This window comes from Protopterus annectens, chromosome 10.part0, assembly GCF_019279795.1.
Source record: "Protopterus annectens isolate FY-2018-M chromosome 10.part0, PAN1.0, whole genome shotgun sequence".
In the NCBI taxonomy this organism is placed as follows: Eukaryota; Metazoa; Chordata; order Ceratodontiformes; family Protopteridae; genus Protopterus; species Protopterus annectens.
In genome coordinates, this window is record NC_056744.1 from 1,715,449,008 (window position 1) to 1,715,463,731 (window position 14,724).

At 40.9% G+C, this 14,724-nt stretch overlaps 1 protein-coding gene across 1 annotated transcript in view; it reads right to left on the reverse strand.

Annotated features, from left to right (window-relative positions):
* LOC122814461 (zinc finger protein 850-like) overlaps window positions 1-14,285 on the reverse strand; it is a 402,252-nt gene extending 387,967 nt beyond the window's left edge. The window contains exon 1 of the mRNA XM_044087041.1: window positions 14,174-14,285. Coding sequence (XP_043942976.1) covers window positions 14,174-14,270 — 97 coding nt within the window. The 5' untranslated portion in view covers window positions 14,271-14,285. The remainder of the gene's footprint in view (window positions 1-14,173) is intronic.
* Window positions 14,286-14,724: the final 439 nt, after the last annotated feature.

Sequence of the window (14,724 nt, forward strand, 5' to 3'; positions counted from 1 at the left end):
CACATGTCTTGAGAGGGTACTAGACTGGACTTTATTTCGTTCACAGAATACCCTAGGCATCTTAGCACTGCTATAACATATTCCAGAAGCTGTAGAAGGTCTTCCTTTTCTTGAGCCAGAATCAGGCAGTCGTCTAAGTAAGGATAGATTTGAATTCCTTGTAGCCTGAAGTAAGCTATCACTGGAGCCAGAACCTTTGTGAATACTCTGGGCGCAGTAGATAAGCCAAAGGGCAATGCAGAGAACTGATAATGAGAATCTCCAGCTCGAAACCGCAGATACTTCCTGCAACTTAGTCTGATAGGCACATGAAGGTAAGCTTCCTTGAGATCTAAAGTTACCATCCAGTGATCTTTGCCCAGCAGAGGTAAAAGCTGTTGTAACGTCAACATCTTGAACTTGGGAATGTCCAGATAAGTGTTGAGGAGAGATAAATCCAAAATTGGTCTCCACGTGTTCCCCTTCTTTGGTACTAGGAACATGCGGGAAAAAAAATCCTAGGCCCCTTTCTGATACAGGGACTGGCTGAATGGCCCCCATTTGGAGTAACTGAGAAACGTGCTTGTGAGCCTCTATTCTTTGTGGAGGAGGAACGTCTGGCATGCCTTTGAAAGGGGGCATTGTATGGAAATAAAACCTGTAACCGTGGTGAATAATGTCCAACACCCATCTGTCTTGAGTAATTAAATCCCAGTTTTCTTTGAAAAGAGACAGTCGTCCTCCCAAAGGAGCTGCCAGATGAGAATCTACTGGCAGCTGAAAAGGCAGGTCATTGGGTCTGCTTACGAAAGGACTGACCCCTGCCCTCACCAGAAGTCTGAGCAGGTGAACTCCCTGTTCTAGACCTAAAAGAACCTTGAGCTCTGCCCCTACCAAGTCTAGACCTACCCCTAGACTGGGAGTCATAAGCAGGATATGTCCACCCCTTAGCAGGCCAATTTCTACTAAACTTCGGTGGCTGTACCTGCAAAAATCCTTAACAGTTTGCATAGACTTAGCTTTGTCCTCCATTTTCTTTAAAACTGCTTCCACAGGCGAACCAAACAACACATCAGACTGTAAAGGTGCATCCAAAATCCTTGTCTTAACATGCTCAGCCAAATTCTGATCCCTCAACCAGGCATGCCTGCGAAGAACAGAACTAGTGGCAGCCACCCTCGAGGAGGCCTGCACAGCATCAAAGCCACATTGCAAAGAATGCTTGCCCACTTGTTCAGACACATAAACCAAATCCAGCAACTCTTTACACTCAATACCTTCCGCCAAAGCATCCACCTTAGACTTCAATTGTGAAAGGAGATAATTTTGATATTTCAGCATGTGAAACTGACAATTCAATGCTCTCATGGCTAGAGTGGAAGAAGTATACAGTTTCTTACCCACCTATCCAAAGCCCTCGCCTCTTTGTCAGTGGGAACAGGATTTCTAACCACAGAGGCTTTAACACCTTTAGGCCCCTGAGAAACAGTGTCTGGGTCGCCCTAGGACTCTTAAACAAATACTTATGAGCTTCGGGCACCCTATAGTACCTATCAGGTTTAACGGGAGCAGGAGGCAAAGAATCAGGGTTCAGGAAGCCTCCCGCGAAAACATCTTCCACCACAGTCAACACAGGAGGTATAGCTAAGGGCCTATGCTGGGGTAAAACAAGAATTCCCTAAGCCTCTTCCTGGAATCAGAGTAATCCTGGCCTTCCCATTTAAAGTGCTCCCTCATGGAATGCAGGGTCTCTGAAAATGAAAAATCCTCAGGAGGAGAAGCAAGGAGTGGCATCATCCACATCAGAATCAGAATAAGGAGGATACTCCTGCAAATCATCCAGAAGACTCAGAAGCCTCTGAACCCTGTTCAAAACTGGCAAACTCTGGTTCCACCCTAGGCCTCTTATTAGGAGGGCCCATAGAACCTCTAATCATAGTAATCAAATCTTCTGCCATTTTAAGCATATGTTTCTTAGGTACAGAACCCGAAACGCTAGGAGAAGCCCCACTGAAGCTGAAATTGGCCTACCTCTAAAAGAAGCTTTAGCAACAGAAGGAGAGGCTCTAACTACTGTGGGAAGAGAGGGAAGAATAGGTACCTGACAAGCCCCTCAGCCTGGCCTGCCTCCTGAGATGGGACATCCTGTAACAGTAAAGTTTCTGCCGGAGACTCCATAGAAACTCCTGGCAAAACCTCTGGCTCCACTGAGCCTCCTAAAGAACCGACGTCCGGGACTGCCGGTTCTTCAACCCTAAACTTCGCTGTTTTGTCCTTGCGCTTCTTGGAAGCGGCGCCGGAGCATCCGACGGCATTTTATAATTACAACGCTTCCCAAACACTAACCTGGCACAGTCTAACCTCCTCTTAATAGTGCGTTTGTTAAACCTAGCACAAGAGCGGCAACCAACAACGCCGTGCTCAGGCCCTAAACAAGGTATACACAAAGTATGGAAATCCTTATGCGGTATCTGTTTCCCACAAGAAATACAGTTATTCACTTTTTCTGACATCCGGTTGAATACTGAGGCAAGAAAAAACAAAATGTTCCCAACGGGTACTTAGCCAACTCTGATTCGGTCTGAAACTCCGGTTTCGGAAATATCTCAGAACGCCAACCTGCACTCGCAAAACTGCTTCTGCATCGGACCACGCGGCAAAAAAGACTGAGGATATGACGCCGGTCATGCGCATTAGTACCCTGACGTACTGACGTCAGTCTAATGCGCCATGACCGACGTCAGCCTTATACTCTGGTATTCGGGCCGACTGGATGCGGACTATACCCAATAGTTAGGACTGCAGCAATGGAAGACGAAGAACATCCATGGCCTTAAGCTCAATGCCAAAAATTGTGTTGTCATCCCCTTTGGGAAAGAAACAGTTCCCATGAATTACCACATCGATGGTAGTCCACTGAACACAGAAGGTGTTATAAGAGATCTGGGAACACAGGTTGACAGCAACCTCCCTTTTGACCACCACACTGCCACTGTGGTTAGAAAGTCCTTCTATGTGACACATCTTATTACTAAGGGTTTTGCATCTAGGAAGAAAGAGGTCATTGTCTCCCTCTACTCTTCCCTCATTAGGCCAATCATTGAGTACAGTGCCCCATTTGGCATGTACGTCACTAGACACCTGCAACAACTGGACAGGCTGCAAAAGTACCTCACAAAGAGGATCCTAGGCCTTAAAAACGTATCCTATATGGACAGATTAAAAAAACTCAACTATTCCCTGTCTGATATCGCCTACTTAGAGGCAATCTCTGCTTGGCTTACAAAGCCATGTCTGACCCAGCTCCGTTAGACATACTACATCTAAAGAAATCCCAATCCCCCTGCATCACATGCTCCAGTGTCCTCAACCTCATTACCACAATCAACAGAACATGCTGGAGGGACAGGTTCAAAACCCAGAGACTGCTCATGCTATGGAACAGATCTCCCATACATGTCAAACTGAGCACCTTAGTGGCCCTCTTCAAGAACAATCTTGATGAGTGGATGGGAAATAGAAAATTCACCCCGGGGATCACTCTAGTGGCTCTACTCGACAGAGGCACTGGAAACTAAAGTCGGGGGGGGGGCACGATGCCAGGGTAATCCTATGGGATAGGCTTGCAAAGGCTCCAGGACCATTAGCCTAGTACACACCTATGAATCTACTGTACATATAGAAGAGGTCCATGATGACATATTGATGTACCTCACAGTTGAGCAAAGTCAGGATGTCTCTATACATGTGTGCACCAGGTGCTGTCTCCCCAACTCAGGTGTATGCATGCTGATGTACACCTTTGTACAGGAACATAGGCTGTGTACAGGGTGTGGTGATCTGTGTATTCCACCTTATCAGGAAGGTCTATGTGCTTGGTCATGCCACAGGTGATCTGTGATATTGTCACAGCACACTGATTATGTGTGATAGGCCTGAATGCCCATTGTGATCTGGCCTAGGGTTTTGGCACAATCACACATATAGGTTTCAGTGAGAAAACTCCCAAGCTGGCAATTAAACCTTACATCAGTTGATGGGTAAACAATTGGCTCACTTACAGAACACATCATGTGAAAGTTAGTGAATTAACCTGTGCCAGTAGAGATGTCACCACTGGCAAGCCCCGGGTATCTGTGCTTGGCTCTTCACCATTTTGACTTTATTTCTCAACAGTTCAGACTAAAGTATATGGCCTTTGGCTTACCACATTTGCAGATTCTTGCATATTGGGTGCAATCATTGAGTCCAGCAATGATGATAACATAGTACAGGAGGAGGTAACACAGACAAATGATTGTTGACAAAGGCACATGATCTACAAATAAATGTAGACATGTATCTTTTTATGCCATCCCTCTGAAAAGTGGAATTCCATGTTAATCAAAACAGTGACAACAGTCCTGCTATGCAGAAACCCAGTGATGCAAGCCCTGGGAACACATTTAGATAGCAATCTGAACTTTGACTACCAAGTGTCCACACTACTGAAAGCCTATATTGTGCACATCATAAGTCATGCCATCATATTGATATCTTAGGACTGTATGACAGCACTGTAGTCAAACCTCATTACAGCACTAATAGAGTATAATGGTCTTTTTTACATGTACCTTACCAGACACATATGTAGCACTTGGAGAGACCACAGGGCTTTCTCAGCATGATAACACAAAGCCTACACACCATGCCATAACATATGTGGACAGATTAAAAGCCATGTCACTGTAAGCTTTATTGTATAGGAGGAGGTGACTTCTGCCTGGCCCCAGGCCAGTCTCTAACCCTATCCTGGTGGAAGTACTGCATATCCAAAAATGTGATATGGACGATGACATCAGCAGTGTCTGTTGAGAAAAAGATAACAGTGTCCCACATGCTGGTGTAAAATGTTCTCTGTAATGTCAAGTAACAGTACACACACACACACACACACACACACACACACACACACACACACACACACACACACACACACACACACAGTTGACTGCAGTGAGAACAGAACCCCTACCTAAGTACATGGACTACACCAGTACTTAATGCAAGTGTCATGGCACAAGTCTGATTTATACATGAGTGCAGGTGAACTTATAGTAGATGACATCAGCAAGCCATATAGGAGACAAGAGATTGGGAGGCCTGTGTGAAATGGATGTGCATTCATGAGCAAGTGTCAAAATACTGTCATTGCATGGCACTGGAGCAGTAACTGTGGGATACACACTTCTGCTATGCTATCCAGACACACACACACCCACCAAGTTGGCTGCAGTGAGAACAGAATCCCTACCTTTCAGGCTACACTCACAGTGCTTAATGCAAGCTCCATGGCACAAGCAAAGTACTTAATGCAAGTGTCATGGCATAAGTCTGATTTATACGGAAGTGCAGATGAACTTATAGTAGATGATATCAGCAGGCCATGTATTGTCATAACAGGTTGTGTGTGATCACTAAGTGCACTGCATCCAAAGATAAAAAATATAACAAATGTACAAACAACAGTTTATGGCTTGTACATTCTCTTGCAGTTGGTTGTATGAAGAATGACCTCAGTTCTTTGATGCAAAGCTGTTTGTGTGGCAAAGAGGGATAAGACCCCCATCCTGTTTTCTGAAGGTGCACTGGAGTGAGAGTTGAAATCAAGACCTATGTAGAAATATCTCATTTTCTGCTGTGTATGCCATAGATTGCTTTTCCTCTTTTCAACTATTTTTCCTTTTTATTTTCTTTTTTGGCCACTGTTTGCATGATGTGCTGCTTACTGCAAACACTGGAAATTGGAGAAAAAAAGAATATCAGGTTTGGCTGTGGTTATCTCATTTGTGCAAAGCGAGGCAGTGCACAGACTGGACAACTGGGCCATCCAGAAAGTAGACAGCCAAAATCAATAACCGGATACTTTCAATTAATGCTACTGGGCATCATACAAATCCGGTAAGACACGTCGTGCCACGGTAAACAGTAAAATCTTAACAATTACAATAAAATAGGGAATATCTTGTAACTAGTCCTGTGGCAGCAGGTATAAGTGCAGGGCTGGAGTATAGATGGTTCTGGGTTCTAGTACAGGGTGTGCAACTTTTTCTTCACTGTTGCGAAATTGCAGTTTATAGCAATGAATGACACATGAACAGCTGTTATTTCAACTATCTTGTGTAGGACTGCCATACACATGGTCCTGGGTTCAAATACAGCATATTCCATACACTTTTACTGCTGCTCCACTTCCCATTACAGTCCCTCTCACTTATAACACTTGACGTAGTGTACATGACATTAATTATATTATGATGGCTGAGACACTAATACCATGTCAGTTACTTATATATTTATTTATCTATATGTTATCACATTTATTACCTATGTATGATTGTGGGTATACTATGTACTATCTTCCTCTAAGTATATTTATGCTATCTGGACTGACATAGCCTTCACATTTGACTGACACACTTACACAACTGGCTGTATATACAATAATCTTGAAAGTGCATTGCTTGTCACAGTTGTGCTCTGCTTACCAATGTGCACTGGTGAGCACCATGTTTGCATGATGGTAATCATAGTGCAACATTTTTCAAACACGGTGCACACCACCAGTATATGTGATAAGTGGAATGGGTGGGAAACCGTCATTCCCCATTGCTCTTGATCTGTAGCAGACATGGCAGGCGTTCATGGAGAGGGTGCGATATTTAAGGCTCAGAGATGGGGTGTCCAGGAGACCAAGATTTTTCCTGGACACCTAGGGAAACACCACAGTGCCAGGCTACTGCAAAGTCAAAAAAGTCAAGTCAAAGTAAACTTTATTGTCATTCAAATCTACACCACAGTGTAGCTGAACAAAATCTTGTTGCTTTGTTCCCAGTGCAAGGAAATACATAGAGAAACATATTTTAGTAAAAAAATAATTTAACATCACAAAAACATAACATACAAATAGAAACACACAGAACAACATATATATATATTGCACAGTGTATATTGCACACTCTTGAATTTCTTGTACAAGGGTACACATGAAGAACAGACAGAATTGTGCATTCAGATAAGGACACTGACCATCTATCTATATTACACTCGTATGAACTGTGGAAAATTACTAAAAGTTAGTAGAATGTGATGAGCCTGTAATGTGTACTATTCCTTATCAGATAGCTATATACATGTCTAGGTGATTGGGGGGGATGAAGGAATTGACTTTCTTCTGGTTCACCTGCCGACAGTTCAACAGTCTAATAGATTTGGGGAAAAACTGTTGTTCAGCCTGGACGTCTTGCAGTAAATGCTTGTGCATCTTCTACCCGAGGATAGGCAGGACAATATGCCATTTTCAGGATGGGTCAGGTAATTGGTTATCTTTCTGGCTCTTCCTATGCAGCAAGTTTCATGCAAGTCTTCCAAGGGAGTATGTGAAGAACCAGTGATGATCTCTGCTGCCCTTACAACTCACTTGAGAGCCCTACGGTCAGAAGCATTTAATTTCCATACCAGAATATGATGTTGTTGGTTAGGACACCGTTGATGGTGCCCCTATAGAATGCTTAGAGGATGGACTGTGATAAATTTGCTTTTGTCAGTTTCCTTAAGAAGTGCAATTGTAGTCGCACTTTAACAGTGTAATTGGTGTGCTCTAACCAGGACAAGTTCTCTAAGGTGTGTATTCCCAGAAATTTCATACTCCTGACCCTCTCCATTGACACCCTTTTTGTCTCTAGAGGTTTATGTGCTTTCCGACACCTTCTGAAGTTCACAATCTGTTCTATGGTTTTGCTGACATTCAACGCTAAGCTGTTGCTATTGCACCAACCTATCAGTTGCTCCACCTCACTTCCGTAGGCTATTTCCTTTCCATTCCTGCTAGACCTTTAATCGTGGTGTCATCTGCGAATTTCATGACTTTATTGGACTCTTATCTGGCCATGTAGTCATGTGTCAGCAAGGTGAATAATAAAGAACTCAAGACACATCCCTGGGGTAACCCCATGTTCAGAGTTATGCTTCCAGAACCGTTGTCACTCACACAAACCTTTTGAGGCCTGTGAGGAAACTTGGGATCCAATTGCATAATGGGGTGTTGATGCCCAGTTGTACTAGTTTCTTTACTACATTCTGAAGGACGACAGTGCTGAAAGCAGAACTAAAGTTGATGAATAGCATTCTAGCATAGCAGTTCTTACCATCCAAGTGTGTCAAGGTTTCATGGAGTGCAAGAGAGATGTAATCTGTTATGCAGCGGTACAGCCTGTATGGAAACTGCAGTGTGTCCAAAGTTGCTGGCATGCTTGAAGCTATGTGATTTTTAATCAGCCTTTCAAAACACTTCACCACTGTTGATGTCAGAGCAACTGGTTGTTTAGACTTGTTGGCTGTGGTTTCTTGGGTAACAGAATGATGGTCATCTTCTTAAAGTACCTCGGTACACTGGATAGTTGCAGCGAAGTGTTGAAAATGTCCACGAGCAACGATGCCAATTATGATGCACAGTCTTTCAGTACCCTGCCCGTGATGTTATCAGGGCCAGCTGCTTTTCTTGGGTTGACAAAGTTTTTAAGACATCTATTGTGTTTAGGTGCAGCACCACTTCATCCTTACTGACAGGGAGTATGTCTGCCACCTGGGCTCCAGTATAAGTATATTCTAGGTCCCAGCATAAGTCACAGGCTTGGGATAGTTTGGCCTGGGCTGTAACCAGTGCCACTGGTATCCCCCGCACTGGTGACCAATGTAAGCATCACTACAATGACCACCGGAGGAGGAAGAGGGGTACCATCAATGCTTGGATCGAAGAATTTAGGATGGAAGATATCTCACTCATGTGTAAGTATAAAATACAGAGGGTACTCGTAAGCCTTAAAAGGTGAATATAGGCAAGACTGACATTCATAATGGTATTCTGTTCTGTTTTTTTCACAGCTGCCAGGGAAAGGGAAGTGAATGTGAGAACCCACGGTGCTAGATTGGTGAGGATGAGGAAGCATGTGGCATGTATGCAGCAGAAGAATATTGTTACTGTAGCACTAAAGTTAAAGATAGCTGTTTTGATATTTTATAGAGCTGTATCAATCTGAGCTTGCATATCTCAGCTGTAAAAGCTAGTATGCATTCATTACTCTGACACAAAGGAATAACAATGGCTCTTCAGAGGGTTTCACAGAGAAGTTCTGTGACCATCCACCTGGAATCTGCAGATATTTTCCAGTGATAGTTGGAGTACATGTTTTTTTTTCATTAGAGTATGCAGTAACTGTTATGAAATCATGTTCTAATGCTGGAAAGAAAATTCGTGTATGTTCATGTCAGAATTGTCTTCTTTAGAGAGGAAATATCTAGCAGTAATTTACTTTGGAATTTTGTTAGTGTGAGAGAATAAAGAGAGGTGAGGGTCACTAATATTTAAATTGGGTAACTGATTCTAAGCTTCCCCAGTAGGTGGTTCAACTACCTGGTTGGTGCTAACATACCTAAGCCTCTTTTGGGTGCTAAACAGAATGACTACTGTTTTTCTTAAAACTGACAGAAAGGCCGTACATGGTGAACCACTGACAGATTTTGCAAAGATTGTTGGATAAAGTATTCGTAATTATATTATCAGGCTTGTTAACAGACCAGATAAACATGCTGTCCGAACATAATAAAGCTCCAACTCCAAAGGGTAAGGTCACACAGGCAAACCATGCAGTAAAAAACTGCAAGAAAGACCCAGCCAAGGTAGAGTCTTCTATGTAATACCTTAAAACACCTGCAAAGGAGACTGTTGGGATATATGAAAATGACCCCTTAAGATCATAGCACTATTTCAGCTGCATGGCTTTGAAATGCTCATATGTTTTAGTCTTTATGGGTACAATAAAGCTGAGACGCCGAGAGAAACATCAGATGAACATAGTGAATTAGATGGGTTCTCAGGTGGACTGCTGGAATAGTATCTACCTGAACAAAACAATAAACTATCTCTCCAAGATGGAGAGCTGATAATATAACAAAAAAGCAGTAATTGTTACTATTTAGGATACATTCGGTTCATTTGAGAAAATACACAGGCTGGATGTCTTCACGGTGAAAATTTGACACAAATAAGAATTTACCACAAAGCATGGAGAATGAAACAAGGTCTCTGAAAAATCTCACAACAGAATAGCGTGAGGAGTAGACTGGACTGCAATACAAATGACTTAGTAACAAATAGACCCAAGTCATGCTGAAGTGTTTAACATATGTGGGAGGATAGCAAAGAAACACTGGACAGTCAGTCCGATAACCTGATAAAAGTTCAAAAGCTGAAATGAGAGAGAGAATGACAGAATATGAAGTGCACCAAAAAGATATAAGCAGAAATTAGTTAATTTGGAGATTTTCTGCCATTCCTGAACAAAATGAAGGGAAATTACTGCATTCATTTTATGAAAACTCAAACAAGCAGCTGTAAAAATATTCCCCATCAGGAACTCCAGGTTAAGAGAGTACATTGAGTCTACGTTCCAAGTTCATCCACAAGAAAATAGCCAAAAAAACACACTGACAAAGCTGCAAGCTCACCAGAAAAAGTTATTACTTCCAAATGTGGCAAAAAGAAATATATATTGAAAACTGGGGAATCCATAGCTTTCACAGAGAATTACTACTCTGACGTGCCAGACAGAAAAGAAAAATACACACAAGTAATAAGAGGCTGTGTAAAAGCAGGTTGGGGATTTATGCTCTTATATCCCACCAGTTTTAAGGTTTTCTTCCCAAGTACAAAAAAAAAACTTTCATGCAGGCAGAACAAGCCTTAGAAGAAAAAAAAAGTTATGCATGAAAGAAACACTCAGCAGAAAGAGATAGTCAAAAATCAATCTTCTGTCAGTAAGATTGTCGTTTTCGGTGGTGAGAAGGAGAAAGTGTCAGTTAAGTCCTTTCCAGCATTCAAGAAAAAATGTTGGATTGAAAAAAAAAAACAAGTTTAGGAAATGACAAGAATTAGTACAAGCACAGATATGAACCAGCTTCCAGCAATGAGGAAACTTGAATGAAAACTAGTTATGAAGGGAATCTACTGAACTAGGCGAAGATCTGAAAGCATGAATCCCACTCCATGAAATCATCTGATGTGTGCACCATGAATAGAGAGCATATCCAAAAACAATGGGAGACATGGCTAAATGCAATAGAAAACTAACTGGACTTTTTGAACAAATGGGGAAACTGAAAAGTATAAATCTCACTTATTGCAGGTATTATATAATATTACGTATTAAGAAATGGAGAAAATACATCTGAAGACAATAAAAAGGAAAATGCAATAATTACGGAAAATGGGAGGCAACACAGGTTTTTCCTACTGTCTGTAATTCTTTGATTTAAAATGCATAAAATTCCAGGAAGGTCCCAAAGTAGCAGCGTTTAGTAATATAATGCACTATTACCACAACCACTGGGAGATTAATCAGAGTGTTCAGTAGTTTAAAAATGGTATAATCAAGAATACCTCAGGAGATTCAGTAATCTACAATTATAGGTAATTTAATTAGTGTAAGAAATAAAACAAAAAATAAATGCTAGAGAAACGTTAAGATGTAACAAACTGTACCCCAGAACCAGCTGTAATTAATGAGGTTTAGAATTTAACAGTTAATACATACATTATACTTTAGCCAGAAGATATTTTAAATCTTAGTCAAAAAGGCAGCAACTATACTTATGAATGCAAGTAATTTTACATGCATAGGAGGGTAACATATATATTACTAGAACAGACACAATATTATCTCTGGGTTAGCACAGACATGACTAATCTGATTTTTGCCTTAGCAAATGCCTGTGTGAGTCGTCATCAATCTGAAGCTATTGCTCCTGTCTGGAAAGTGTGCATTTTGTTCTAAAGATGTATACAGTCTGGTTTGTGTTATGAAGGTGTTGGAGGCAACAGCAAAATGTTCAATTTGAAGAATCGAACATGATAAAGTTTTATAGAAGAACTGCCTGCCAGCCAGCAGTACATTTACGTGACATAATTTAAGAGAAGTGAAGGAAAAATAGTTAGCTTTCAACATGACACTTCATTTTATGGTGGTAACTAGAATATGGATTGTTGTAACAATGTTATATCATGGGGGTCTAGGAGTGAGATTCAGAGGGAAGGTTCAGAAGGAAGATTTTTGAAGAAATACTTTAAATTAATTTAGCATGGAATATGCTCTTCAATTAACAGATGTGATAACACTCACGTACTGTTCCACAAGGTATAGCAGTTGGGCCATACTACAGATATTACATAACATAGGGGCATGTCTGAGGGAAGGGTTTGAGCCTTGGAAGTGACAAGTACTAGAACTGTAAAGTTATAATTAATAGAATGGCTGCTTTAAATATATTGACTTGGAATACTAAAGGCCTTACAGGCTTAAATGAAAAAGAGAGTACCGACTTATAAAAAAATACATATGGGGTGTAGATAGTAATGTTACAGGAGATACAGCTAGACAGAACTGAACATGTTAACTTGATAAAAAAAGGATTCTGGGGAGGATCTCCAGCAGGGCCAAAGAAAAAGAAGCATAACAATAATTATATCGATTAGGAAAGTGGTACCAGTACTGCTAGTGGGGGAAAACCATAAGTGGATTAAACATACTAATTTTCATTCAGTTCTTAGGCAGTTTCTCTTTCGGTTGTTCATGAAGCCATGCTTGTAGATTAAGGTGCCATGCAAAGTCTGAGCCTGAAAGAGTACATCAGATCTCTATTTGGACAAAAAAATAACTTTTTCAGTAAAACCTTTCAGAAGGGGTGGTGTGGTGACTGGATAACTTTACTATGTCAAATTTACCTTTATTTTCTTGGAGGGGTGTACTGTTCCTTGGTCGGCGATTGGCTTGTTGCTAGCTCTCTTCACTGGTATCTGGTTTGTAGTGTTTGGTCCTCTAATACTGTTCCTGGTACAGCATTCTCCTTCATGACAGGAAAAGGTTTATTAGTATTTTTCCAAGACTACTGGTTAATAATGGAAAGGAGGTGGTGCAAGCTTGGCAACTTCAGGGGAGGATGTCTGTTTCCACTTCCTAGTGGCACATTACTTAGCAAGAAACATTATGAAGGCCAGCTCTTGTCTGGAGATTAACCGACTAACAATCAGTGTCACTGAAAGCCTGACAATAAAATAAGAAAACATCACTGGTGGAAAAAAAAACATGAAAAAAAATCATTACCGTTTTGTGCCAGTGGTGTTCTTAGTTTTATTTGGAGACTAATTACTCAAGGCCATTTCACAGAATCACGTTTTCTTGAGTTACTGACTATAAACTTAATTTAACCAGTATACATTTCCTCCCTCTGGCACTTCCCCATTTTTCACTTGAAGGCTATGAGCTGAAAACAAGCTTTATCCAGTGATCCTGGGTCTGATACCTTCAAGTTTCCTCTTACTAACTACGTGATAACTTTTAGCAAATCATTCAACCAGACAATGCTCCCTGGTCAGGACTGAAAAGTGGCATTCATGCTTAGTGGGTTTACCTGAAAATAGATACATATATACATACTTAAAATTACAAATTATAACATTACAGTAGTCTCTAGTATAATAAAACAGAAGCAGGATTTAGAAGTTCAAAATGCACACAATGTGATGTGATCTACTATGCCACAATATCCATTCCTTCTATTACATCCACTAATTTCCATCTCATAGCCAAAGTCATTCAGATTAAATGGTTACAAAAATGTTTACTATATTGTTAAAACAACACTCTCAGCAGCTCAACAGGTACCTTTGGTGCTAGAAGATGAGAAGGCTGTCGGGTTCTGTCCCCATCCCAGGTGACTGAACTCATTTCCCATCACTGTCATTGTAGTGCAGCATTAGCTGTGCTGTACTCCTAAATCTACAGTCCTTCAGATGAGAGATATTAAACCTGCCTGCTGTGTGAGGGGTTGGCACTAGTTCATATGGATGAAAAAGATCCCACACACTTATCAAAAGAAGAACAGGGTAATTTCCAAGGTGCGCTGGCCAAATTTCCCTTACTCAGTATGAACACCACCTCAAATCTCCCATAAAAAAGGGGTATGATTGGTAAATTTAAATAGATTTTCATTACTTTGTTGATAAAGATATTTCTGTCTATATATTTTCTCTAGCTTTGCTAAGGTTAGGTCAATGTCTGTACGGAACACAAAATGCATCATTAATGATCTGCCCACTTACTGTTAAGGTTGTCATCTCTGTTAACTTCATCTTCTGTGATATTTTTCCCTTTCAAATTGCCATGTTGCAACTCATCATTGCCTTCCTTCAGCAGCATAAATAGTTTCCTTGGAGGGATCGGGTATCCTGCAAATAAGAAAAAATAAGTTACACACGCATGCGTACACAGACACAGACACAGACACACACACACACACTTCATATAAAGCGCTGCTGTAACATGAAAAAAATATATACAGAAATCGAGTACACAATACAGTCCTAACTGACATAGTTATATAAATCTTGTATGCATTTCTTACTCGTGCACTAGCTGTAGCAAGTTTCAGATTGGATCAACATTTTAAAGCAGTTACATTTTAGATTGAGATTTGCTTATGAGATAATTGATTATTTTATTCTAATTAAGTCATGTGACTGTATAGGGTGGGTTAATTAAGTATGGGATTGCTATTTAAAAGATTGCGTTTGCCACTGTTTTTTTGAGTCTGAAGAAGTATAGATATTATTCTGTACAAAAGGGCTAACTTTATTAAACGGATTGGAGTTTT